Source organism: Paracoccidioides lutzii (assembly GCF_000150705.2).
Source record: "Paracoccidioides lutzii Pb01 unplaced genomic scaffold supercont2.5, whole genome shotgun sequence".
Lineage (NCBI taxonomy): Eukaryota > Fungi > Ascomycota > Eurotiomycetes > Onygenales > Ajellomycetaceae > Paracoccidioides > Paracoccidioides lutzii.
The window spans coordinates 1,037,724-1,057,906 of record NW_015440951.1 but is presented as its reverse complement, the minus strand read 5'-3'; the positions used below and the strand labels follow the sequence as shown (position 1 = coordinate 1,057,906).

The window sequence follows — 20,183 nt, the reverse complement described above, 5'->3', positions numbered from 1 at the left end:
TCCGATCTTGTCAGGGCGCTTATCTTATCAGATCTTCACCCCGCGATTGCCCCACACCTCCACACTATGTATGCTTCCATGGTTGGCGGGTGGATAGAACCTCACACTTAAAAAGGTAGCCGATAGGCTTGCTAGACGCGGAGAACCATTTGGGCTTAAATAGGTGACACCTTTAACCGTAGTTTATCACCCAAATACTATAAGCATGCCTATAGAGCTTGGAGAAAAAGCCAGAGGGAATTCTTCCCTCTCGATAATACAATACCACTACAGATCTTCAACTCTAACCTCGACTCTGAGAACTTCAACCCAGATAGCTTAGAAGAAACATCCCACTGCCGCAGCTATCATGACTGATGCAACTAAAGATCTAATGCCCGCGTATCCCATCGTCGACATCCACACCCACATCTATCCAGACTCCTACCTCAACCTCCTTCGTTCTCGCAAATCTGTCCCATACATTTACGACCCCGCCGATGGCGCCCCCTCGCGCCTCATCATCCTGTCATCGGACGAGAATCCTGCTATCCCCAGAGAGAAACGCGGCCGTCCAGTTGACTCCACTTACTCAGACATAAACCTCAAGCTCGAATTCATGCGCCAACACAATATCACTACAAGCGTGATATCCCTCGCGAATCCGTGGCTAGATTTTCTACCAGCCCAAGATGCAGCTCATTGGGCAGAGCAGATCAATAATGATCTTGAGAGAATATGTGCTGAGCAGCACGCAAAGGCCAGCGGGCGCAGCAGTGATGGTAGGAAATTGGCGTTGAATGAGTTCCGTTCTCTCTTTGCATTTGGCGCATTGCCTCTCAGTGCTCCCTCCGCTGATATCATCGCGAACGAAATTTCACGTCTTAAAACATTGAAATTTCTCCGCGGCGTTATTATGGGGACTTCAGGTCTGAAAAAAGGGTTGGATGATCCGGCTCTGGACCCCGTCTGGTCTGCACTAGAATCTACGAGGACGCTCCTATTCTTGCATCCCCACTACGGGCTGCCTGATGACGCATATGGTGGTGCTGATGTGATGAAGCAATATGGTCATGTCCTCCCTCTCGCATTGGGGTTCCCGTTGGAAACCACCATTGCAGTAACGAGAATGTACCTATCGGGTGTGTTTGATCGATATCCGAAATTGGGTATCCTGCTGGCCCATTCTGGCGGCACGCTGCCGTTCCTGGTTGGCAGGATTGAGAGTTGTGTTGCCCATGAGAGGAAGTTTGTTGCGAATGGAGGTGACGTTGTGGGGCCTAAAAGGGGTCTTTGGGATGTGTTAAGGGAGAATATTTACCTGGATGCGGTTATTTATGGGGAAGTAGGGTTGAAGGCTGCTGTGCATGGAGCTGGTACTGTGGATCGCGTACTGTTTGGTAAGTTTTTCAAGATTCATCCATTAATTCCTTGATTCCTATTATCTTATTCTCATTTGTTAAACACGCCACTGGCCTCTCAGGAACCGATCACCCCTTCTTCCCGCCCCTAGACGGTAAAGATGGGCAATGGCTGAGTGTAACAACAAATCGAAAAGCAATTGATGATGCCTTCGGAGATGATTCGGCTGGCTCAAAGGCCATCTTAGGGGCTAATGCCATCAGAGTTTTGAAACTCGAGAGCTAAAGGAGAAATCTGGCTTTAAATAGAGCGCTCGAGGCAATCAATATTTGTGGAGATGTAGCCGAGGATATACCGAAAGCGCTTTCACAACCCTTTTTCTGTGATGGCAGATTAAAAAACCGTAGTTCAAACAATCTTATTACTCAGAGTTTGTACGTTAAGCCTCATAATAATGCCATATTGTGACGAAATCTCCGCAAATTCCATATCACGAAAATCAAAAGCAAGCTTCCACATGTAGTTAAACCTGCCATCCACACAATATCAATATCGAAGAATTCATAAAGATAGTATCAATGTAGAGTGGTATAATGGTGAGAATATTCATCGACCATAAAGAGGGAGTAGGGAGAATGGGATGTGCCGTAAGAATAATTTTGTCGTCCAAGGCCCGAAGGGCGTACGAATTGACATACTGCGATGGTCATCAACCTAGCATTGTTCCCCTTTAGTATTCCTTCTCCTTCAGCAGCACGTCCCACCCAACCAATCTCCACACTTCTTGCGTAAACCACTCAGCAGGTTCCTTTTCTGCTGAAACGTACGATTGCCCAGAAATTGAGCCTTCGCCGGGTGAATAAGCCGGCTTCTCTGGCATTTTCAAAGAATCCCTAAACTCCTGCTCTTTCTCTCCAAAAATCCCTTTCAAAAGCGTATTCTGCAGTTTAGTTCTGGCACGCTCCAGCATCCCTTGTGGTAATTCTTTCGGCATCGTTGCTTCCGTTGAAACTGAATGTGTATTTGTCTTATCGCTGGGACGCTCAAATTGGTCCGTAAACGCTATTGCCCGCTCAAGAATCCAAATGAGATGCTTTGCTTCACTTTCGGCAGCACGCTGGGCAACCGCCATTTCTCCCCTGGCAACATACTCTTTGTCAAAATTACCAGGCATCGGCAATTTTGCGGGATTCAAACGTAGGTCAGGATTGGAATATAGTTCTTTGAACACAAAGAGGGAGAGTGTTTTTCCCACATGCTCCAGAAGTGAGAATAGAAACCCTTCTAGTAAGCAATTCTCTTCCGGCCTTACGGGGTTGAGCGAAAGAATCATGCCCGTAAGAAAATTAAAGAAGAGTTTCAAGGTTATTTCCTCGTCTGAAGGAGGCTGAGTAGAAGTGGAGGCGGTTGACTTCGTCAATCTCTTTTTGGACCTCTGTTTCACTTTTTTGCCCACAGATTTTTCTTGTGCTATGTTGTCTTTTGCCTTTGACAGGATATACTGATGAGAGTGACTAAGAATTCTATAGAAAAGATTGACAATATGGTAAGTGATAACCCCGATACCAGAGCTTGTGGGATCTTTCTCTGACACCTTGTTCAAGGCCTGCACAAGGAACGGATAACAAGGACTCAACCCCTTTAAAATATGCTGTAAGTCTGGATCGCGAGGCTGTAACGTTTTTCGTTTTCCTAAATTCATTGCCCTGGCATTTTTCTCGCCAATTCTTGACCGAATCGACAGGTCAACCGTTTCACAAAGCGCAACAGAGGTAGAAACGAGGGCGTCGGGATCAGTCTTCTTTTGCAGTTGCTTTTGGAGGGAATGGAAATGCCTTAAGAGCGGAGTTGTAGCTGCAAAATCATCAGTATACATGCGGAAACGAAGCTGCTAAACAGGAAAGGGATGTATCCACACACCACTGTCAGAATATCCAAGCTCATCTGGGCTTCCACTAAGGAATTGCTTTTCCTGAGGCCGAGATGTATTCGATCTGCTATTTTTCGCCGTCTTAGCCCGCTTCAGGGAGTGGTTCGACACCGTTGAATCTCCATTGCCATTCATTCTCCTCTTTGCCATGGACTCTTCAAATCCGAGAAGAGTGTTTCCTCTCCCTTTAGCAAGCAAAGATGCATTCTGTTGCTCCAGCTCATAGACTTTATCAAGGAGTTTGCTCTGTTCAGACTCTGACTTCTCGTATGCATCCCGCCAGAAAGTTATGCTATCTAGATATTTCTCTGGCATCTCAGGAGCATGGTGATTTCTACCGTTACAGATGTGTCGCCGTATCGAGAGAACATGGTCTGTATAAAGGCATTAGCACACCCATCCCATGTGTGCCTTTAAGCGTCATTATCGAATGAACGGATAGGCCAGACCTTTGACCGTAATATGCGACGGCTTTGACTTGACAATCGCTAAGGCAAGGGCTAATTGAGATTGAGATGTACCGCAAAGAGTGCCAGCACTCTGACTGGACGCCATTGTTACTATTCTTGTATCGTCTCGAGAACAAGGTGCCAAAACTTCTTAACTTCCACCGGCGCGGGGGGGGGGGGGGGGGGGGGGGGGGGCTTTGGATGAAGGGCAGAAAAAATGCGGCTCAACTCCTGACGTTGGAAACCTGGGACGCTGCCCACATCTCCTTTTCGGGGGGTCTCCTCAACAGCACTGGAATTCCCTCTTGACATATGACCCTTTCAACAATTATCCGCATCCTATTAATCGGGTATACATTAAAACAAAATAAATAGCCTCTAGGGTTTGGGTCAAATATGAAGCACAGAAAAAGCTTCGCAGCAAGAAGTTAAATAGGAAGCTGGCAGTCCTAGGGAGCCTAAAGCAATAGATGTGAAAGGACTTTAACAGACGGCAGAACTAGAAGTTTCCCATAAATCCTGTGCCCTGGATACATGCTAAGAGAATACAACCGTGGAAAACACTTTATAGTCCTGCGCGGAAGTTTTGCATTATCTCACTGGCCATACAAGTTAGCCTGGAGAGGACTGATACAGTCTTGGTATTTGGTATGGGAAAGCTTCATAGACTCTTTTCTCAATAGCGAGGCTGTATCCCAATTCTATCCGAGCAATAGAGGGTATTTTCGCTCCAATTAGAGCGGTTGGAAGAGATCATAATTTCGTATAATGATTGAGAAGCCGCCTCGTAGAAGAGAAATCGGTTTGATTCAAGTTTATTTGATTTACAATTCCCGATCTATTGTTGTTTCCTACCAGGCCAAAGCCACTGCAGATGTTGACCAGATCTCATGTCAATGGGAATGTCAAACAGCCCTTGCTTCCTGCGTCTTTGCAAATGGTCTTGAAATCACAGTGCACAGGTCAGAGTGATACAGGAATCATTGACAGCCTGGAAGTCATTGCCGATCTGCACCAGAAGCCAGGCGAAGCATTCTCGTATTTCTGTGGGTATAGAGACAACTGCGAATTTCCCGGAATCATATCATTCTGCAACATGGCCAGTCTGTTCGAGAGACAACAGAGAAAAGCCTCAAATTAAAAAAAAAAATATCAACATATCTGAAAAACTGAGAACATCATCATTTATGCAATATGCATATGACCAGGAATTGTGGTTGATGACTATTTATATCACGTGGTTTTATCTAGTAGGGAACCAAATCTTGGCAGGCGTGTGCCACTTTACGGGAGTCGTTGACCAAACCAGAACTTGTTCGGTATTAACTGAAGTATTTCTTAAACGAAACGGCCGGGAAAGTGACGGGGAAAGTGACGGGGAAATTGACCCAAGCAAACTCGGACCTACATATCAAAACCAAAACCAGAGATATTTCACTGCTATCTCCAAATACAGTGTCCATTTTCATTTATTTTAATCTATATACACTGATCATACCGGAAAGTCAATACCTCGAAGCTGAGCCGTGTGCATCATGGCGCCCGCTGACGACCTCAAGTCGCATGCCGCCTCCTCCCATGACTTCTATGCGCTCCTGAGTCTATCCCCCAGTGCTGTGGAAGCAGAAATACGTCGCGCATATCGAAGGACAGCATTGAAATACCATCCAGATAAAATTAAGAATCCCACCCCTGCAGACATCGAAAAGTTCCATCTCCTTCAGATCGCATACGATGTTCTCTCAGATCCTTCGATACGGCAGCTCTATGATAATGCGCGGGAAGCGCGAGAGAGGAAGAAGAGGGAGAGTGAGATGCTGGAAGGGGTTAGGCGGAAGATGAAGGAGGATTTGGAAGCCAGGGAGCGTGGTGTAAAAAGGACATGGACTGGGGCTCCTACTGTCCAAGGGAGTTTTGGCGTGGATGACAATGCGGAAGAGAAGCTAGAGCAAGAAATAAGGAGACTAGCGGAAGATGGGAAGAGAAGGAGGAGAGCTAAGGAAGAATTACTGAGGAGGGAAGTATTAGAAGAAGAAGAGAGGCTGGAGACGGAAAGGGAAGAGAAGGAACGGGCTGCACAGCAGGAAAATGAAGCACGTCAGTCGAATGTCGGGGGAACAGCAGTCCCTGAAATTGATAGATCTGTCAAAATCCGCTGGGCTCGGGAGGGTGCTGGATTACAACTTGACAAGAACAAACTTGAATCCCTTTTTTCTGTCTTTGGTAAGGTTGAAAGCACGTTCACCCTCAAAGACAGGAGGCAACGAGTGGGTGAGACACGAGAAAAGAAAACTATGGCTACTGGTGTTGTTGTGTATACGTCGATTGTTGGCGCCCATGCCGCGGTGGAAGACTACAAGAGGCAAAAAGGCGAGGAGTGGGATGTCATTGAATCAGTGTTTTGGGCATCTAATAAGGAACCCGATTTGTCGCCTACTCGACATCTACAGGAACCGTCAACAGCGTCAATGCCATCCGCCTCCACCTCCACTACCACATCAAGAAATAAATTTGATTTCCCAGGCCTAAACACGACGTCATCAACCCCCGCAAAAGAGAGTAATGGTGCAAAATCGGTGCCATCGTTTGCCTCCTTCTCTTCTGCAGGATTTAATGGTCCGAAGGGTTCACCGTCGCCGAGGAACGGCGGCCGCCCTAGTTTAGAGGAGATCACTCTGATTCGATTAAAGAATGCTGAAAGAAAAAGACTGGAGGAACAGCTTAGGAAAGAAGATGAAACGGCTGCCGCAGAGTGTGATTGACTTATTCACAGATCAACGACGGCAGGCACACGCGGTGATCAACGCTGAATCAATGGATGATGGGATTTTTAGATGTGTTGGTATTTTTCTAATATAGCGTGTGCATCGGTTTGTTTTCTAGAGATACCCTTTCTAAATATGGATGTTTCAATCCAGCTTTCCATCCTCACGATTCCACTTTGTGACTTGATGTGATGTTGCTCGAGGGCAAAACTCTTGAATCTTAACCAAGGTGAATTTCGCGATGGGTGGTATCTCCTATGCATTTTGTAACAACGATCAAAAATACAAAATTAGTTGTTTCATGCCAAATACCCACCAATAAAAATACAATGACGCCCAAAAAGCTTTAGACCTTCCGCTGTTGCACAATCTCCTCAATCTCAGCTTCCAGCTTTTCGACCTCTTCCACAATCTCCTCATTGCTCTTGGGAGTGGGAACCGATAGGTCCTTCGCCCCTCCACTAACTATATAATCCCTCGTCCACGGCGGAACCAACGCCTTTACTTTCAACTCCCCAGCCCTCTCAACCCCTCCCTCGGCATCAGCATCCCAGGATATCATAAACTCCTGATCGGGATTATATTGCGAGGATTCCTCCGTAAAAGAAATATCCGTCATCATTTCCAGCCGACACAGCGCAAGCCCGATATTCCCCACGCCAGATAGAAATTTGCCAGCGCTCCGGCCCTTTCTTGAGCTTACCTTGGATATATTAGCTCCAGCTGGCGGAAGGGTCAGTTTAGATTCTGAAGAATAATCCGGCGTATCGGTAGTGGGCATCGGCTCATTAATGTCATAAAACCGCACAGGCAATATCCTCTTGCGGACCACGCCTCTATGGTGAGTGCGAATGGTCAACTCCTGCCCTACGTAGCAGCCCTTATGGAAATCAATGGCCCCCATTATATCCATGTTGCATTCCAACGGTAATGCAGACTCTCTGATAATCTCGCCTTGACCCTCTGGTATTCCATGTAGGATACGACGCAAGTTATATGTGGCAAAATCAACCCTCTCACCCGGCATGATCGGCTGCTCGTTCACGACCTTTTCAGGCGCGAGGAGGCGGAATCCAAACCCCGGAGCCCGCGTATCAGTACATGTAAACGGTGGCGATTTTCCATTCTCGAGTTCAAAATCATATTCCGTTAATAGATCCGCATCCTCCTCATTCCACAGGCCGTATACATATAGCTCCCCATCATCCATGGCACGGAAAGCTAGCTTTGAGCGTAGTTTATGTTTCCGTAGATGTTTCAGCAGGTTTGTAACCTCATTTTTGTCTACCTCTATAAGATATGCGAGGTCTGGTGTGCCATTGAAACTATCATTTGGCGGGACTGGGTAGATAAAGACGTCATTTAGAACACGTCCTGGTGCATTTAGGAATGCCGCGTAAAATCCTGTTTTCGGTATTGGGGTATTTTGTGAGGTAAGGAGATTCTGCGTTATTAGTCCCTGGAGGAAAGTTGTGCTGTCCCTCCCGGTTACAGCGATGAGAGCTCGAGATGGAAGTTGGGCATACCCGGAGAGAGGCGGGAGTGAGGGGAGGGATAATAGGGATTGAGGGAACTGCTGGTGTTGAGCACGGAAAGTGGAAAAGTGCAGTTTATTTATCGAACAGCGGCTACATAGCGAGCCTAAAGACACGCGCAGGGGCATTCTGATTGACAACTTTTAATAAACTTGGTAATAGCATGCATTACGGAGATTTGGAGGTTAGAGATGGGGAAATAATAGTTGAAAGGCGGTATTGTGTGGCAGAATATAGTTCCTGGTTTGCGGATAACAGCAGGGACACAACAGTGGCGAAGGCATAAAACGCCAACAGATCGTCGTTTACCTGAACAGGACGATTATGATTTGCTATTGAAGGGCATAAAGATAACTGGGGACTGTTCAAATAAATTCAGGGCTAGCCGTTTACATTTTGGCATTGGAAGCCATTTTAGCTTCACTTCAACTCCATAGCAAACCAACAAAGAGTCGCCAGAACAATAAACCGCTCAAATCATCTAAACCGTAGATAACCTTACATGCTCAATGTGTACCTTTCGCAACTCCGTCCAAGTATCCAAGCAAAAATGCCTTGTTCACTGGTGATGTTGGCCCCGCCTTACTAGTTTCAGTTCCAACAACCGGAGAAACGCTTCTCACTCTGGACACGGGAGTGGGAGCACCTCCTGACGTCCCAACTTGTGAAAAAGTTGAATCAATTGGGCTTATGATAGCCGACTGTGGTGGTATCTTTGATCCAGGGGAGGGAGCTTGCACCGGTTCCGTAGGGGGCGCTGCTGCGAGTGAGTGAGGAGGTTTGCCAAAGAGCGATAGCAAAGCTTCCTTTTGGGACGCAGTCTGGCTCGGCCGACGGTCATAATTCACCGCTACGGGTTCTCCGTGTCGATTCTCAGGCACAGCCTGCTTCTCAGAGAGTGTAAAAGCACTAACAGGAACAGTTTCTGTTGGAAGCGAAGCATCTAGGTCATCTTTGACAGGGCGACGGAGAATCTTTGGCTGAAACGGCTTTGTGATTTCGGAAAGCTGGACGTTTCTTTTCGCGGCCGAAGGTGGAGGCTTAGTAAACTGTTGTACAGTAACCTCTTTCTTTACTGTGGGCGGTCGTGGAAGAATAACAAAATTTCCTTTTGTTGGTGTAACTTCCCCCTTGGTAGTAGACCGTAATGACTGTGTCACGGATTTCTTTGATACTGATTTCGCAATAGCTTCAAGCTGAGGCAAATTCAAGGGCCCCGAAACGGTAGCTGAAATTCTGGCGCTGTTGTTAGGAGACTTCCTCCGCTCTTCTTGTGTTTTCTGTTGTGATTGTGCAGGTACTTCAGGCGCGGGAGCTTTCGCAATTCCTAAGGAAGGAGTGGGGCGAGCAGCTAGTTCCGCACGACCAGGTGCAGATAAGGCGGCAGCTTGTGGCTTTCTCAGAAGCTCTAACAGACTGTTCTGGTGTTGAGATTGAACTTTGCTTGGCGCGCTCGACTGCGACTCCAGTTCAGGTTTAGATACATCTGTCTTCTTAACGCTGTCATTCTTAAACACATTGAGGAGGGCAAGGGAGTGACGTGTAAGTTTCGGTGGTGGAAGCTTGCTGGCTGGAGGGACCGACGGTGCATGGAGATTTGGAAAGAGGTTCTGAACAAATTCGGGATCGCCAGTTCGCTGGTAAGGAGCTGGGGTTTGTCTCTGTGGTAAAGGCGTATTGAAATACGGTGCTTGACTTGGCGCTGACGACACTGGCATCTCGAAAGGAGGTCTTGGAGGTTCGGGTAATGTTGATGTTTGATTACCAGGATATCTGTTACCCACCCCCATCGGAAAAGATAGATAGGGAAATTGGCGTACACTGACATGAGGCGGCTGCTGGTGACGATGTAGAGGATGGCCAAAGGGGTATGGGAATGGGGTCAACGGGACTTGACCGGGGAGACCCCGAGTAAGACATGCTCTTCAAAGGGATTTGATTCATGGGTTCTCCTGGTTCGGGTGGTATGGGAGCTACGGTCTGGTGAGGTGGAGCTGGCGGTTGAGAGTAATTAGGTTGCGAAGCCATAGGATGTTGCTGGTCTTGCTGTTGCATGATGTCCTTTGGAAAATGCGCCGGCTGAGAGGTCGGCGCTACAATTTTCCCTGAAGTAGACTCCATACCAGTGTTTGTTGCTCTTCTCAGCAAAGCTAGAAGCGCGCTACCCTTTGGTAAGTCTGGGTTTATAAGCTGAGGCTGGGGTGGGGTGGGAGCATCTGGCAAGGAGGCTCCGGTGCTGATATTGAGAAGCCTCTTTAGATGAGTGGAGGGATCTTGGGCCATAGAGACCTCGGGAAGGTCACTAGGAAGCTGGACCTCGTTGGCGCACTCCTTTGGTAAAGCCTCATTGGCAGAAAGACTATCTTCCTCTACCATAAGACCATCTGTAGCCATCGCCTGTGCACTGGAATTCAAGTCTTGTGCGGCAGCAAGGTCCGCCCGCTTCTGCTGTGCAATCCATTTTTTCAGAGGCGCCAAAAAGGGCGCAACCATATAGAACTTGTTGGAAAGGTTATGCCCATCGGTCTCGATCAGCTTGCTCTTCTTGAGTGTTGGAAGCTCTGAAAGCTTGTACCACTGAATCTTGCTGATTTCCTTCCTTGTCCTTGGTTCAAAAACGGTATCCATTGGAACACCTCTGAGGACATACAGCCTCATGTTCTGCTCACGCATAGGAATCTCGATATACTTGATTTTCTTCTCGTCATTCACAAGACCGGCGGCCCTTATATCAAAGCCAGTCTCTTCGTAGACTTCTCGAATTGCGCAATCCAAATCCTTCTCATCCTTGTTGATCTTACCGCGAGGGAAACTCCAGTTAGCATTTTTCTTCCATCCCTTAACAAGAACAACTTCGTCCATGTCCTGGTTGAGCAAGATCGCGCCGCGCACGGGAACCCGAGTTTTGTACGCTAAAAATTCAGAAAACGCAGTAGAATGATGGTAATGAGACCATTGAGACATCAGCGGGCAATGCTGAAAGATGCGCAGTGCGAAGGCGCGCAAGCTTAGGGAGGGGAGGTTGGGGTCGAGGGGTCGGATGAAGTCTTCGTAAAACCACTGTGCCTCCTCAACTTGAAAACAAATTCGTTCAACGGATTCCAACTCCTCTCGTGGAAGATTTACAATGAAACGGACACAAAGGTCATCCAACCCTAGATAGAAATCATGCTGTCAGCAGGAAAGTAAATTCTGCCGTGGTCCCCCGTAATGGGAGAGACAGGACGAGGTTATGCCCACAGTCTTCCAAGCGCATTTTTGATTCTGTCATAATTTATGCAGCACTGGGGCATGGCAATACACAGGGAAAAGCCTGCAAAGTCTGTTTTCACCACCAGTCTTGCCTGCAACCAGTCCAGCCAATCGTGTCTGGAGCAATGAGAGAGGAAGAAAATGGGGGAGAACGAAGAGCAACCAAGAAGGTTATGGAAAATGGCCAAAAGTTTAATTAAGAGATAAATATGTGCCTCACAGCAGTTGGGCACCGGAAATCTCAAGTGAATCACAGATTCTATAATGAGCGGTTGGTGCGAGGTGAATCATCTCGGACAGATTCAAAGGTGGTCGTTGTTGGCAGTTGGCAGTTGGGACTGATGCAGATGAAGGACGCGCGATTTGATTGGCTGGACAACGTTTTGGCCGTGATTGTTGCACCGCCACAAGTGGCTGAGGAAGTCCCATTAGTCATCTGACATTTGGTGTAACCACTGTAATTTTGGTACTAGTTGCGTATTGCATACCAAATACAATGACGTCATTGTTTCTGCATAATTACAGAGGACTTTTTGGCGCCGAAACCAAGCTTCTTCAACATTTTACCGCCCAACAAACAACAAACCCAGTTGTATGCGATCAGCAGAAAGGGTCTATATGACAATGACAGGCCGAAGGCTGGGATTGGTGTTTTGGATTAGCCTGATATTTCTACAAATAGCACAGGATTTCCCAAAGAAACCTTGGGATTCTCTTTTGTTTTGTTTCAAACCAGAGATGTGCTAACCCGCGACTGTCTATCTACTGGTCGCCTCAGTTCCCTTAAGCACGAAACCCTATATAGTTATCCTCCCTAAAACCAGTCCTTTCAATCCCATTCCTTTGATGATTATCTGAAATAGCATTACTATTAATTCTTCTATTTGGAGTCGAATGCTTCCCTCGTCCTCTTCATTTTTCATGTTCAATTTTTATATCAATTTTCCGTTCTCCAGCCCTCTATATTCCTTTACTCTACCCAAATAATCACATATTAATCACCATTAACCAAAATATACTATCCCCTTTAGTTTTTATCATTCCCTTGTTGTTGCAGAAATGGCGGCACATATTGCAGGCATAGTTTCAAAAAAGCTACTGAAGGAGTCAGCTGAAAATAGATTTGGACAAGATGTAAGCTCAGAAACATACCCCTACCATGTATCATTTAAGCTATAGAAATCAATCCCCGTTAACTTCGATCTATTTAAACTCCTAGGATCCATACTTTGAATCAGTACCCGCGACAAACCTCTTGGGACGTCCGACAACAGAAAAGAAGCGAAAGGCCGCACCGGAAGGCATATCGACCCACGATGCGAAGGTGTTGACAAAAGTAAAACGGCGCGCATATAGATTGGACCTCTCCCTTTGCAATTTTTGCGGAATACGTTTCGGGTGGAGCAGTGTCATAGGCTTAGTCCCAGCGTATGTGCATGCCCAATTTTTCCCCTTAAATTCCGCATTCCGTCACGGACAAAAACAATGTTAACAGAAACTCTTTTTTATTTTTATCAGGATCGGCGATGCGCTCGATATGTTCATGGCCCTGATGGTGGTGGCGAGCTGTAACAAAATCGAAGGTGGTCTCCCCGCTGGTGTTCGAATGCGGATGCTTTTGAATGTTGCTCTCGACTTTGTCGTGGGCTTGATCCCCTTCATCGGCGATATTGCGGACGCTATGTATAAGTGCAACACCCGAAACGCAGTCCTTCTGGAACAGTTCCTTAAGAAACGGGGAGATGAGAACTTGCAGCGATCAGGGTTACGGCTACATGAGCGGCGAACAGATCCAAGTCCAGAGAGACAATTGAACACGCGAGGATCAGGACGACAGACTACTCCGCCACGAGATTATTCGCCGGCTCGACCGCAGCCTGCCCGCATTCAACCAGAACGGCCATCAAGGGATCCTGCACGAGTTTACGCTGACAAATCGTCAGGGAACCCTATCTCTTCCCCTGGGCGCATAAGGGAGCCAGATCTAGAAATGGGTAGGATGTAACTTGATGTTTCCTCTTCTTCTTTTTCTTTTTCTCCTTACTCTTCAGATACCCTCATTTACATTAGCATTACCATGGGAAATGATGGAACTTAGCATTTTACATATTTCTTTTTAATATCTCACTAACATCATGATATTTTATTTGACATCATAACAAGCGCTACGGATTTGCATGTTCCAAGAAAGGTATCTCAACAAGGAAAACCTCAGCAAGGTGTATCTAAACAATGATAGCTTGTGGTGTCCTTGTTTCCATAATAGCGCCGTCGTACTATTATGACCATATAAAAGCATCAAAATTCAGCCAAGCTCACCTGCTGGCAGCATTATTTCCTCAGGAGAAGCCGCCTGAATCAGAATGTGGTCTCACAACACGGTATTTTAAATCTGTGTCCAAGGTATAATTCTCAAGGACAGGTATCACTGTTGCGCTACATCCATGTCGTCAGGGGGAATTTCCGACATATGCAGGCACACTCTTCCAATCAAACTGAATCCGTGTACCCGAATAACCTTTTTTTCACGTCTAATTGATCCATAATTCGTTGTGTCGTATAAGGAAAGCCAAATGATCCCACATCATCGCTTCGTATCAAATGAAGTCCGAAAAAGCACGCTGCTGTGTCAGTCAATCCTCTGAACAGGGTGTTAAACAATACATGTCCCCCAATAATTTAAGATGGAGCAAATTTCGGACTGGCAATATCCAAACGCGACCTCGCGCAACCATAGCAAAGCGTACCGGTAATAGGTCGCTCTCGATGATCCTTCAACACATATTGAGAACACTCCGCTCCCAAGGGGTTTGCAGGGTCCTCTCCACTGTTATCAACCGGCATGCTACATAAAATGCACTTTGAGCCAGAATCACCGGGCGGAACATTAAGTTTATTGATTGTACGAACAATGTTGGCCATAATGCCAGGATACTTCTCGCCTTGCGTCTCGACGTAGTGGGCAAGAAGATTCTCGATAGACATGTTCTTATTAGTTAAATTATCCATCGAGAGACGTTCAGGGTCTGCCATGATAAGTGATTTTGGAAGGGCCACGGAGGCATATGTGGATAATTCAAACTTTAACAAATCTCGCAGGGGGAAATTGAATTGGATGCCCCACGGAGACATACCGTCGCAGACATCACAAGACGCGGAAAAGCCACGGCCTTTGGCGACATTTGACAGAGCCTTGGAAGCAAGCCGGCTATCAGAATCCCCCCATAAAATTCCATCGCAATTGTGCTCTTTTGCGAAGGCAACGACAAGTCTTGTAAATATAATGGCGCCGATGTCTGTTCGTGAAGTCGCCGACGAAGGAGACGACAGGAAGAGGTTCAGGAGTTCTTCGTCGGTCATTGACGGATCGCCCACGAATTCCGGACATCCATATTCTGATATTACGTCCTTTATAGCTGTGTCATATTGAAAGATCGAATGTAAGGGGACTTGAGAATATGTATGGAGAGGATACGTTTCGCGAAATAAACCAAGCCTGCCGCTGTCGGGCTGCCCACAAAATGCAACGTTCAAGACGTGAATATCGTAGGCACGACGCCCTATACCGTTTGAAATTTGCCGCTCAAGTTGAAGATTCAGGATATGGAGCAACGAAGAGGAAGAAACGCCAAATGAAAGGGGCAATAGGAGTTTTCTCAGTCTATCTTTGGGGGCATTTTGTGGGCGATATTTCTCCATGCGCTTCACAACTTTCGATCCTATAAACAGAATAAAGCACTGTCTGAGTGGCTCCCAGTCAGCTCCACAAAATATATGCATTTATGAGGTGTACTTACTGACAGAGTTTCCGCTTGCGAACGGTCTGGGTGACCGACGCTACCTTGCAGTCCATACAAATATCCATAGATTGTCCCTTCATGCCATCGGTTCAGATAACTTAAGAGAACGAATGGATATACATTAAAGGAGTGTAGGGTGTATCAAATAAAATCATAAATATAATATAGGGGAGTTTGCTGCGATGCGATAAGACTCGTTTCTTTTTTTCTTTTTCTCTTTCTTTTCATTTTTTTTTTTTTTTTTTTTTTTTTTTTTTTTTCAGAGCAGAGCAAGAAGACCATGGGTCACCTGACCTAGCCTTGAATCAGCCTTGTACAGGGACAACAATCATTCCAACAGCATGAAGACAGACATCAACTTTGAGCATTACCAAGTTTTACAAATATCAAGCAGTTCTCTCAACAAATGGCAATCACAAAATTTAATAATATATAACTGATTATTAAGAATTGCATAAATACTGGACTTCACACAGTATTTCAGGACTTGTCTGCCAGATGCTGAGGGCTGGTGTGTTTTAGGATCCAGCTCCGTCCCAACTCACAATGAAAGGGTTATACTTTTCCCTTTGCCTATCGGGCTTGCTTGCAGCTGGAGTGCTTGCAAATGATATGCAATTGGTAAGTAGAGCAGCCACCTATCCAACAAATACGTATCACTAATCACACTGGTTAAATTCCTAGAAACAAGATGAATCGAATCGACAACAATGCTCGGGAATGTACAGCCGGAAAGCCTGGGGAGGAAGCCAGGACCCATTCATTCTAGTTACAATTCAAAAGGGCGAGTTAATGAATTCAGAATCAGATCACCTCGTGAGCTTGGTGGTATTTGAGTGGAAAGACGAAGAACTCATTGGGAGATATCCCGCGGGTGATCGGGACAAGGCATGTCGCCGTTGCATGTTTGATTCCTTTTAGTCGTTGTCAACTGCTAACCTATCCCAGACGCAAAAGGAACCGATATGCGACCAAGAAAATATCGCGGCCAAGCTATGCACACAAGATCAACTGGGTTCGTTTATCCTGGCCGAGAACGCGACGAAACTAGCCAAGTCCCCTATCGTTACGATGGCTATCAACTTGAAGGATCCCAAACCCATCAATTACCCTGTCGTGCGCACGGGTTTCTATTGCGTGAGCACGTATGGCTTCTCCGGCGATGACTATAGAGGGGTTGTCACGTTTAGGAATTCATATGGAGAATTGTCGGCTCCTCAAATCCCGAAGCTCCCATTCTACGGGGCTCTAACGATAGTCTACGCGGTAATTGGAGTGTATGTTTCCCATGCAAGGCAAACCCCTTCATATGCTGCAAAGCTAACGAAATCAGATTCTGGGCATTCTTATATGTACAGAACCGTCATGATATCTGTTCGTCCTAAACTCTCCTCCACCCATCAACCCCATGTGCTTGATATTCTGTTGCTAACGCTACGAAAGTACCCGTCCAAAATTACATCACCGCTATTATCCTGTTTCTCATCGTGGAGCAACTCATGACTTGGGGCTTCTACGGTTAGCAAGCATCCATATTCGTTCCGTTATGTCTCTTCTAATGTCTTGCTAGATTATCAAAACCGACACGGTTCGAATGCAGTCGCCAAGGTCCTTATGATCATCATTGCCATCCTTAATGCTGGCCGCAATTCATTCTCATTTTTCTTACTCCTTATCGTCTGCATGGGCTATGGTGTTGTGAAGCCGTCCCTTGGCCGCACCATGGTTTATGTGCGATTCCTCGCAATTGGTCACTTCGTTTTCGGTGTCGTTTATGCCGTGGCTAGCTTGTCCATCACTCCAGACAGTGCTGGACCGTTGGTTCTCCTTGTGGTACTTCCCCTTGCAGGCACGCTAACGGCGTTCTATGTTTGGACGCTGAACTCATTGGGCGCAACGATGAAGGATTTAATCCACAGGAAGCAATCTGTCAAGGCTATGATGTACAAGAAGCTTTGGTGGTGCATCCTTGGCAGTGTCATTGTCATCTTCGGTTTCTTCTTCATCAACTCCTTTGTATTTGCAAGTCGAAGCGTCGCCGACTTCTTACCGGACCACTGGAAATCGAGGTGGTTTGTGCTGGATGGTTGGCTCAATATCGTCTATCTATTTGATATTGCATTTATTGCATACCTATGGAGACCAACCGCGAATAACAAACGATTCGCAATGAGCGACGAAGTAAGCTCCCTATCCTCACCCCTTTTTTACTACAAGTATCTGACGTCTCTACAGATTGCCCAAGATGATGATGGGTTCGAAATTCGCTCCTATGGCAGCTCAATCGACGAGGAGGGAGGTGGCGCAAGAGGTTCAGATGGTAGCGATGGAAGGGATCTTTCCCCTGTTCCGCCAAAGCCTATGGAACCGGTTCCTCAACCAAACCGACAGTCTCTCGATGGCGAAACTATTTTTGCTGTTGGAGAAGACGGAGATAGATGGTCGGATGACGAATCACCCCGTAATTCTACTGAAAGAAAAAGATTAGTGCAAAAAGACGGTGACTAATTCTTAAATTGGGACTTTTCGAGCTTATTTCTTTTCCTCCGTCGTGAGGGTTTCCAAATCGATAGTCGACAAGGTTTGCTAAACGGCGTTTGTTTTAATACTTTTATGTTTCTGCATACGTTTCTAGATAATTTATGTACTTTTTCTTCTCATTTCTGTATTATGCACTCTCTGTGTACTCTTGTTTTCGTTCTGTTGCCCCACCCCGTGGACATTGATTCATGAGACTCCTGCTATCCTATCTTCTAATGGTTACAGAATCTCCTGGAATCTCTTCGCCCTACAGCTATACAGTTGCAAATCAGGTTATTCTATCATTAGAAGTTTTGTTTTGTTTTTGCTATGATGAGTTCATACAGGACCCTTACCATGAATCTGTCCACCTTCCTGGATTTTGACATTCATGTTTTCTCTGGTGTGCTGGCGGACCTTCTTGGTATAAATGTCCGGTCAAATTATGGAAATACCCCATGTTCTACAATATGTTTGATCTATCTAGAAGTTCAGATAATGAAAAATTGATTTTAAAGCTGAGCCAGCCCTGGGCAACGAAGAGATGGTGAAGTTGAACTCGGAGGGGCCGGAGGGCCGCTTCGATATAGTATAATATCATTGGAAGCTCAACATGCGTCTATGTAATCCCACTTCCCCGCATCACACGTCCATGGGGGATACTATACTTGCTTGCCTGATCTTCAGTATCCCCCTCCTTCGCCTCCTGATTCCTTGTTCCCATATTACCTCTTTAATCCCATCCTCAAACGGGGAATCTATTAGGCAATGGCAGGGGAAACAACCGATACCCCGCCACAATGCAGTAAAGCCCTTGCTGCGTCTTTACTCGAAGAATGCAACACACTTCTATCTGAGGTCACATTCCTACAATTGTATCTTGCTTCCATCGATAAGCCCGACGCAATCGAACTACGTCAGTTCAAGTCCTTCGTGCAAACCGAGTTAAAATTGTTGAAGAAGTTTGCGGAACTAGCGACGAAGACGAATAAGCCGATAGATGCCAGCCCGGAAAATGATTATGACGCGGGTCAAGATAAGGAAGAGCAACGAGTACTACACTCACTACGGTCGTCAAATCTACAGTTCTATTCGTCCGTGTGGAGCGTGGCGAAAACGGCTTGTACTGGCCTGGTTGCGTTCTGCAAGCGATTTTACTTGTATAAATCTAAAAGCGAGCACGGGTCTGGAGCTGTGACGGGACAGACCGACACTCCAACTTTGAGCACAGATCTTGAACGTTCGTTACAGGGTTTGCCTGTTTCAGCAGATACCCACAAGGAAATTGATGAGAGACTGAACAAGGATGGATTACATATGAGAAGTGTGCTGGTGGATATAGTATCTGACAATGGAGAGGAGTGGGTGAAAGTGTCCAATATCACGCCTTCTAGGCTACTGTACGAGCTGGCCAAATTGGGTTGGGAGATGGGAAGTGATTCGGCTGTTGACGATTTTGAGGAGCACAATGCTGGAACATATAGGCTGCGAAATGACGATAGCGACGATGAAGATGAGAATGCCATCGAATTGGTAAAACTTGCTACAGATATGAAAAAAGCGGCAGCTCTAGTCAGAGTTAGATATAAGCATCCTCGGATTCGTTTCGTTCTCTCCAAAATTGTGGAGGGAAAGATTCCAGAAATTGATACTATTATTAATGATATTCGAAAAGTCGGTGTTACAGTGGAGTGTGCTGGCAACCCAGAAAATGGGTCCAAGCTTTGGACAGCTTCCAGAGGAACAGATGTCGATCAAAAACCCAAAACAATGGAGGATATATTTCCGACTTTGCTACCTGATCCTCATCCACATATGAGCTCCACCTTAAATGTCGACTGCACTTTGCTCCTAGCTCTGGTGTCTGACCTATCACATTTCCATAATATTGATCCATCAACAATCCATCATCCCGCAATTATCCGGCAGATTGAACTTGAGGCAAAACAGCCATTGGTAACATCAGAACTTTGGCCGGCAATGAGCAATAGGGAGCTGGTATGTACTGAAGAAGCCGCTAAGAGAATGCACGAAATTGTCGAGACAATTGGTACCGCGAGTGAGAAGCAAAGAAAGAAGCTGATGATGGGTGAAACGGATATAAAGTTGGGTAGAGAGGAGTTGATATCCCAATTTCAGAAATTATCGGATCACAAAGTTCCAATGGATTGGAACATTCCTATTAAATTAGTAAATGCCCAGTCAGAAATCGAACGGGGTTGGATAGACGGGATCCTCCCCCCTCAGGCTAGCGAAATTGCGAGTCGATTAAGTAATATCAACGCCAGTGTGTTTCTATATGGCTGGGCATCTGGCCGGACGACGATCTCGAGCAATCGGACGGTGGCCAAACAGATAGAAGTCTTCATCGAGGAGAACAGAAACGGCGATGATGAATTGGTAGGCCCGCTTGTTTGGGTTTGCGAGACGGCAAGGAGCTTGGTTGGCAAGGAGAGCAATAGGAAGAGTTAAATAGCTGTTCCCAATGGAATAGAACCGTTATACTTCCTATTGCCTGTCAGAGGAAATGACGCTACACACGAGTGGTGGAGCCCCTCGGCACCTAGATGTAGCCTGAATCGGAGGCTAGA

At 46.2% G+C, this 20,183-nt stretch overlaps 10 protein-coding genes across 10 annotated transcripts; 5 read left to right on the top strand and 5 right to left on the bottom strand.

Annotated features, from left to right (window-relative positions):
• Positions 1 to 349: 349 nt before the first annotated feature.
• Positions 350 to 1,626, top strand: PAAG_02509 (2-amino-3-carboxymuconate-6-semialdehyde decarboxylase; the record flags this gene model as incomplete). The annotated part of the gene is made up of 2 exons (XM_002795757.1): positions 350 to 1,379; positions 1,463 to 1,626. The coding sequence occupies 2 exons, from the start codon at positions 350 to 352 to the stop codon at positions 1,624 to 1,626; spliced, it is 1,194 nt and encodes a 397-aa protein (XP_002795803.1).
• Positions 1,627 to 2,071: 445 nt separating this feature from the next.
• PAAG_02508 (hypothetical protein) lies at positions 2,072 to 3,826 on the bottom strand (the record flags this gene model as incomplete). Its single annotated transcript, XM_002795756.1, has 3 exons — positions 2,072 to 3,195; positions 3,262 to 3,645; positions 3,721 to 3,826. 3 exons carry the CDS (start codon positions 3,824 to 3,826, stop codon positions 2,072 to 2,074), a joined length of 1,614 nt encoding a protein of 537 aa, XP_002795802.1.
• Positions 3,827 to 5,255: 1,429 nt separating this feature from the next.
• On the top strand, positions 5,256 to 6,482 carry PAAG_02507 (pre-mRNA-splicing factor cwc23; the record flags this gene model as incomplete). The annotated part of the gene is made up of 1 exon (XM_002795755.2): positions 5,256 to 6,482. One exon carries the CDS (start codon positions 5,256 to 5,258, stop codon positions 6,480 to 6,482), a length of 1,227 nt encoding a protein of 408 aa, XP_002795801.1.
• A 349-nt stretch (positions 6,483 to 6,831) lies between these two features.
• PAAG_11510 (hypothetical protein) lies at positions 6,832 to 8,148 on the bottom strand (the record flags this gene model as incomplete). The annotated part of the gene is made up of 1 exon (XM_002795754.2): positions 6,832 to 8,148. One exon carries the CDS (start codon positions 8,146 to 8,148, stop codon positions 6,832 to 6,834), a length of 1,317 nt encoding a protein of 438 aa, XP_002795800.2.
• A 378-nt stretch (positions 8,149 to 8,526) lies between these two features.
• Positions 8,527 to 9,738, bottom strand: PAAG_11509 (hypothetical protein; the record flags this gene model as incomplete). The annotated part of the gene is made up of 1 exon (XM_015847149.1): positions 8,527 to 9,738. One exon carries the CDS (start codon positions 9,736 to 9,738, stop codon positions 8,527 to 8,529), a length of 1,212 nt encoding a protein of 403 aa, XP_015703281.1.
• A 58-nt stretch (positions 9,739 to 9,796) lies between these two features.
• PAAG_11508 (hypothetical protein) lies at positions 9,797 to 11,291 on the bottom strand (the record flags this gene model as incomplete). Its single annotated transcript, XM_015847148.1, has 2 exons — positions 9,797 to 11,175; positions 11,261 to 11,291. The coding sequence occupies 2 exons, from the start codon at positions 11,289 to 11,291 to the stop codon at positions 9,797 to 9,799; spliced, it is 1,410 nt and encodes a 469-aa protein (XP_015703280.1).
• Positions 11,292 to 12,331: 1,040 nt separating this feature from the next.
• On the top strand, positions 12,332 to 13,277 carry PAAG_02505 (hypothetical protein; the record flags this gene model as incomplete). Its single annotated transcript, XM_002795753.2, has 3 exons — positions 12,332 to 12,406; positions 12,492 to 12,700; positions 12,791 to 13,277. 3 exons carry the CDS (start codon positions 12,332 to 12,334, stop codon positions 13,275 to 13,277), a joined length of 771 nt encoding a protein of 256 aa, XP_002795799.2.
• A 674-nt stretch (positions 13,278 to 13,951) lies between these two features.
• On the bottom strand, positions 13,952 to 15,152 carry PAAG_02504 (hypothetical protein; the record flags this gene model as incomplete). The annotated part of the gene is made up of 2 exons (XM_002795752.2): positions 13,952 to 15,014; positions 15,070 to 15,152. The coding sequence occupies 2 exons, from the start codon at positions 15,150 to 15,152 to the stop codon at positions 13,952 to 13,954; spliced, it is 1,146 nt and encodes a 381-aa protein (XP_002795798.2).
• Positions 15,153 to 15,618: 466 nt separating this feature from the next.
• On the top strand, positions 15,619 to 17,580 carry PAAG_02503 (integral membrane protein (Ptm1); the record flags this gene model as incomplete). Its single annotated transcript, XM_002795751.1, has 7 exons — positions 15,619 to 15,693; positions 15,757 to 15,900; positions 16,021 to 16,349; positions 16,406 to 16,446; positions 16,516 to 16,590; positions 16,643 to 17,253; positions 17,308 to 17,580. 7 exons carry the CDS (start codon positions 15,619 to 15,621, stop codon positions 17,578 to 17,580), a joined length of 1,548 nt encoding a protein of 515 aa, XP_002795797.1.
• A 780-nt stretch (positions 17,581 to 18,360) lies between these two features.
• Positions 18,361 to 20,064, top strand: PAAG_02502 (hypothetical protein; the record flags this gene model as incomplete). Its single annotated transcript, XM_002795750.1, has 1 exon — positions 18,361 to 20,064. One exon carries the CDS (start codon positions 18,361 to 18,363, stop codon positions 20,062 to 20,064), a length of 1,704 nt encoding a protein of 567 aa, XP_002795796.1.
• Between the last annotated feature and the right edge of the window lie 119 nt (positions 20,065 to 20,183).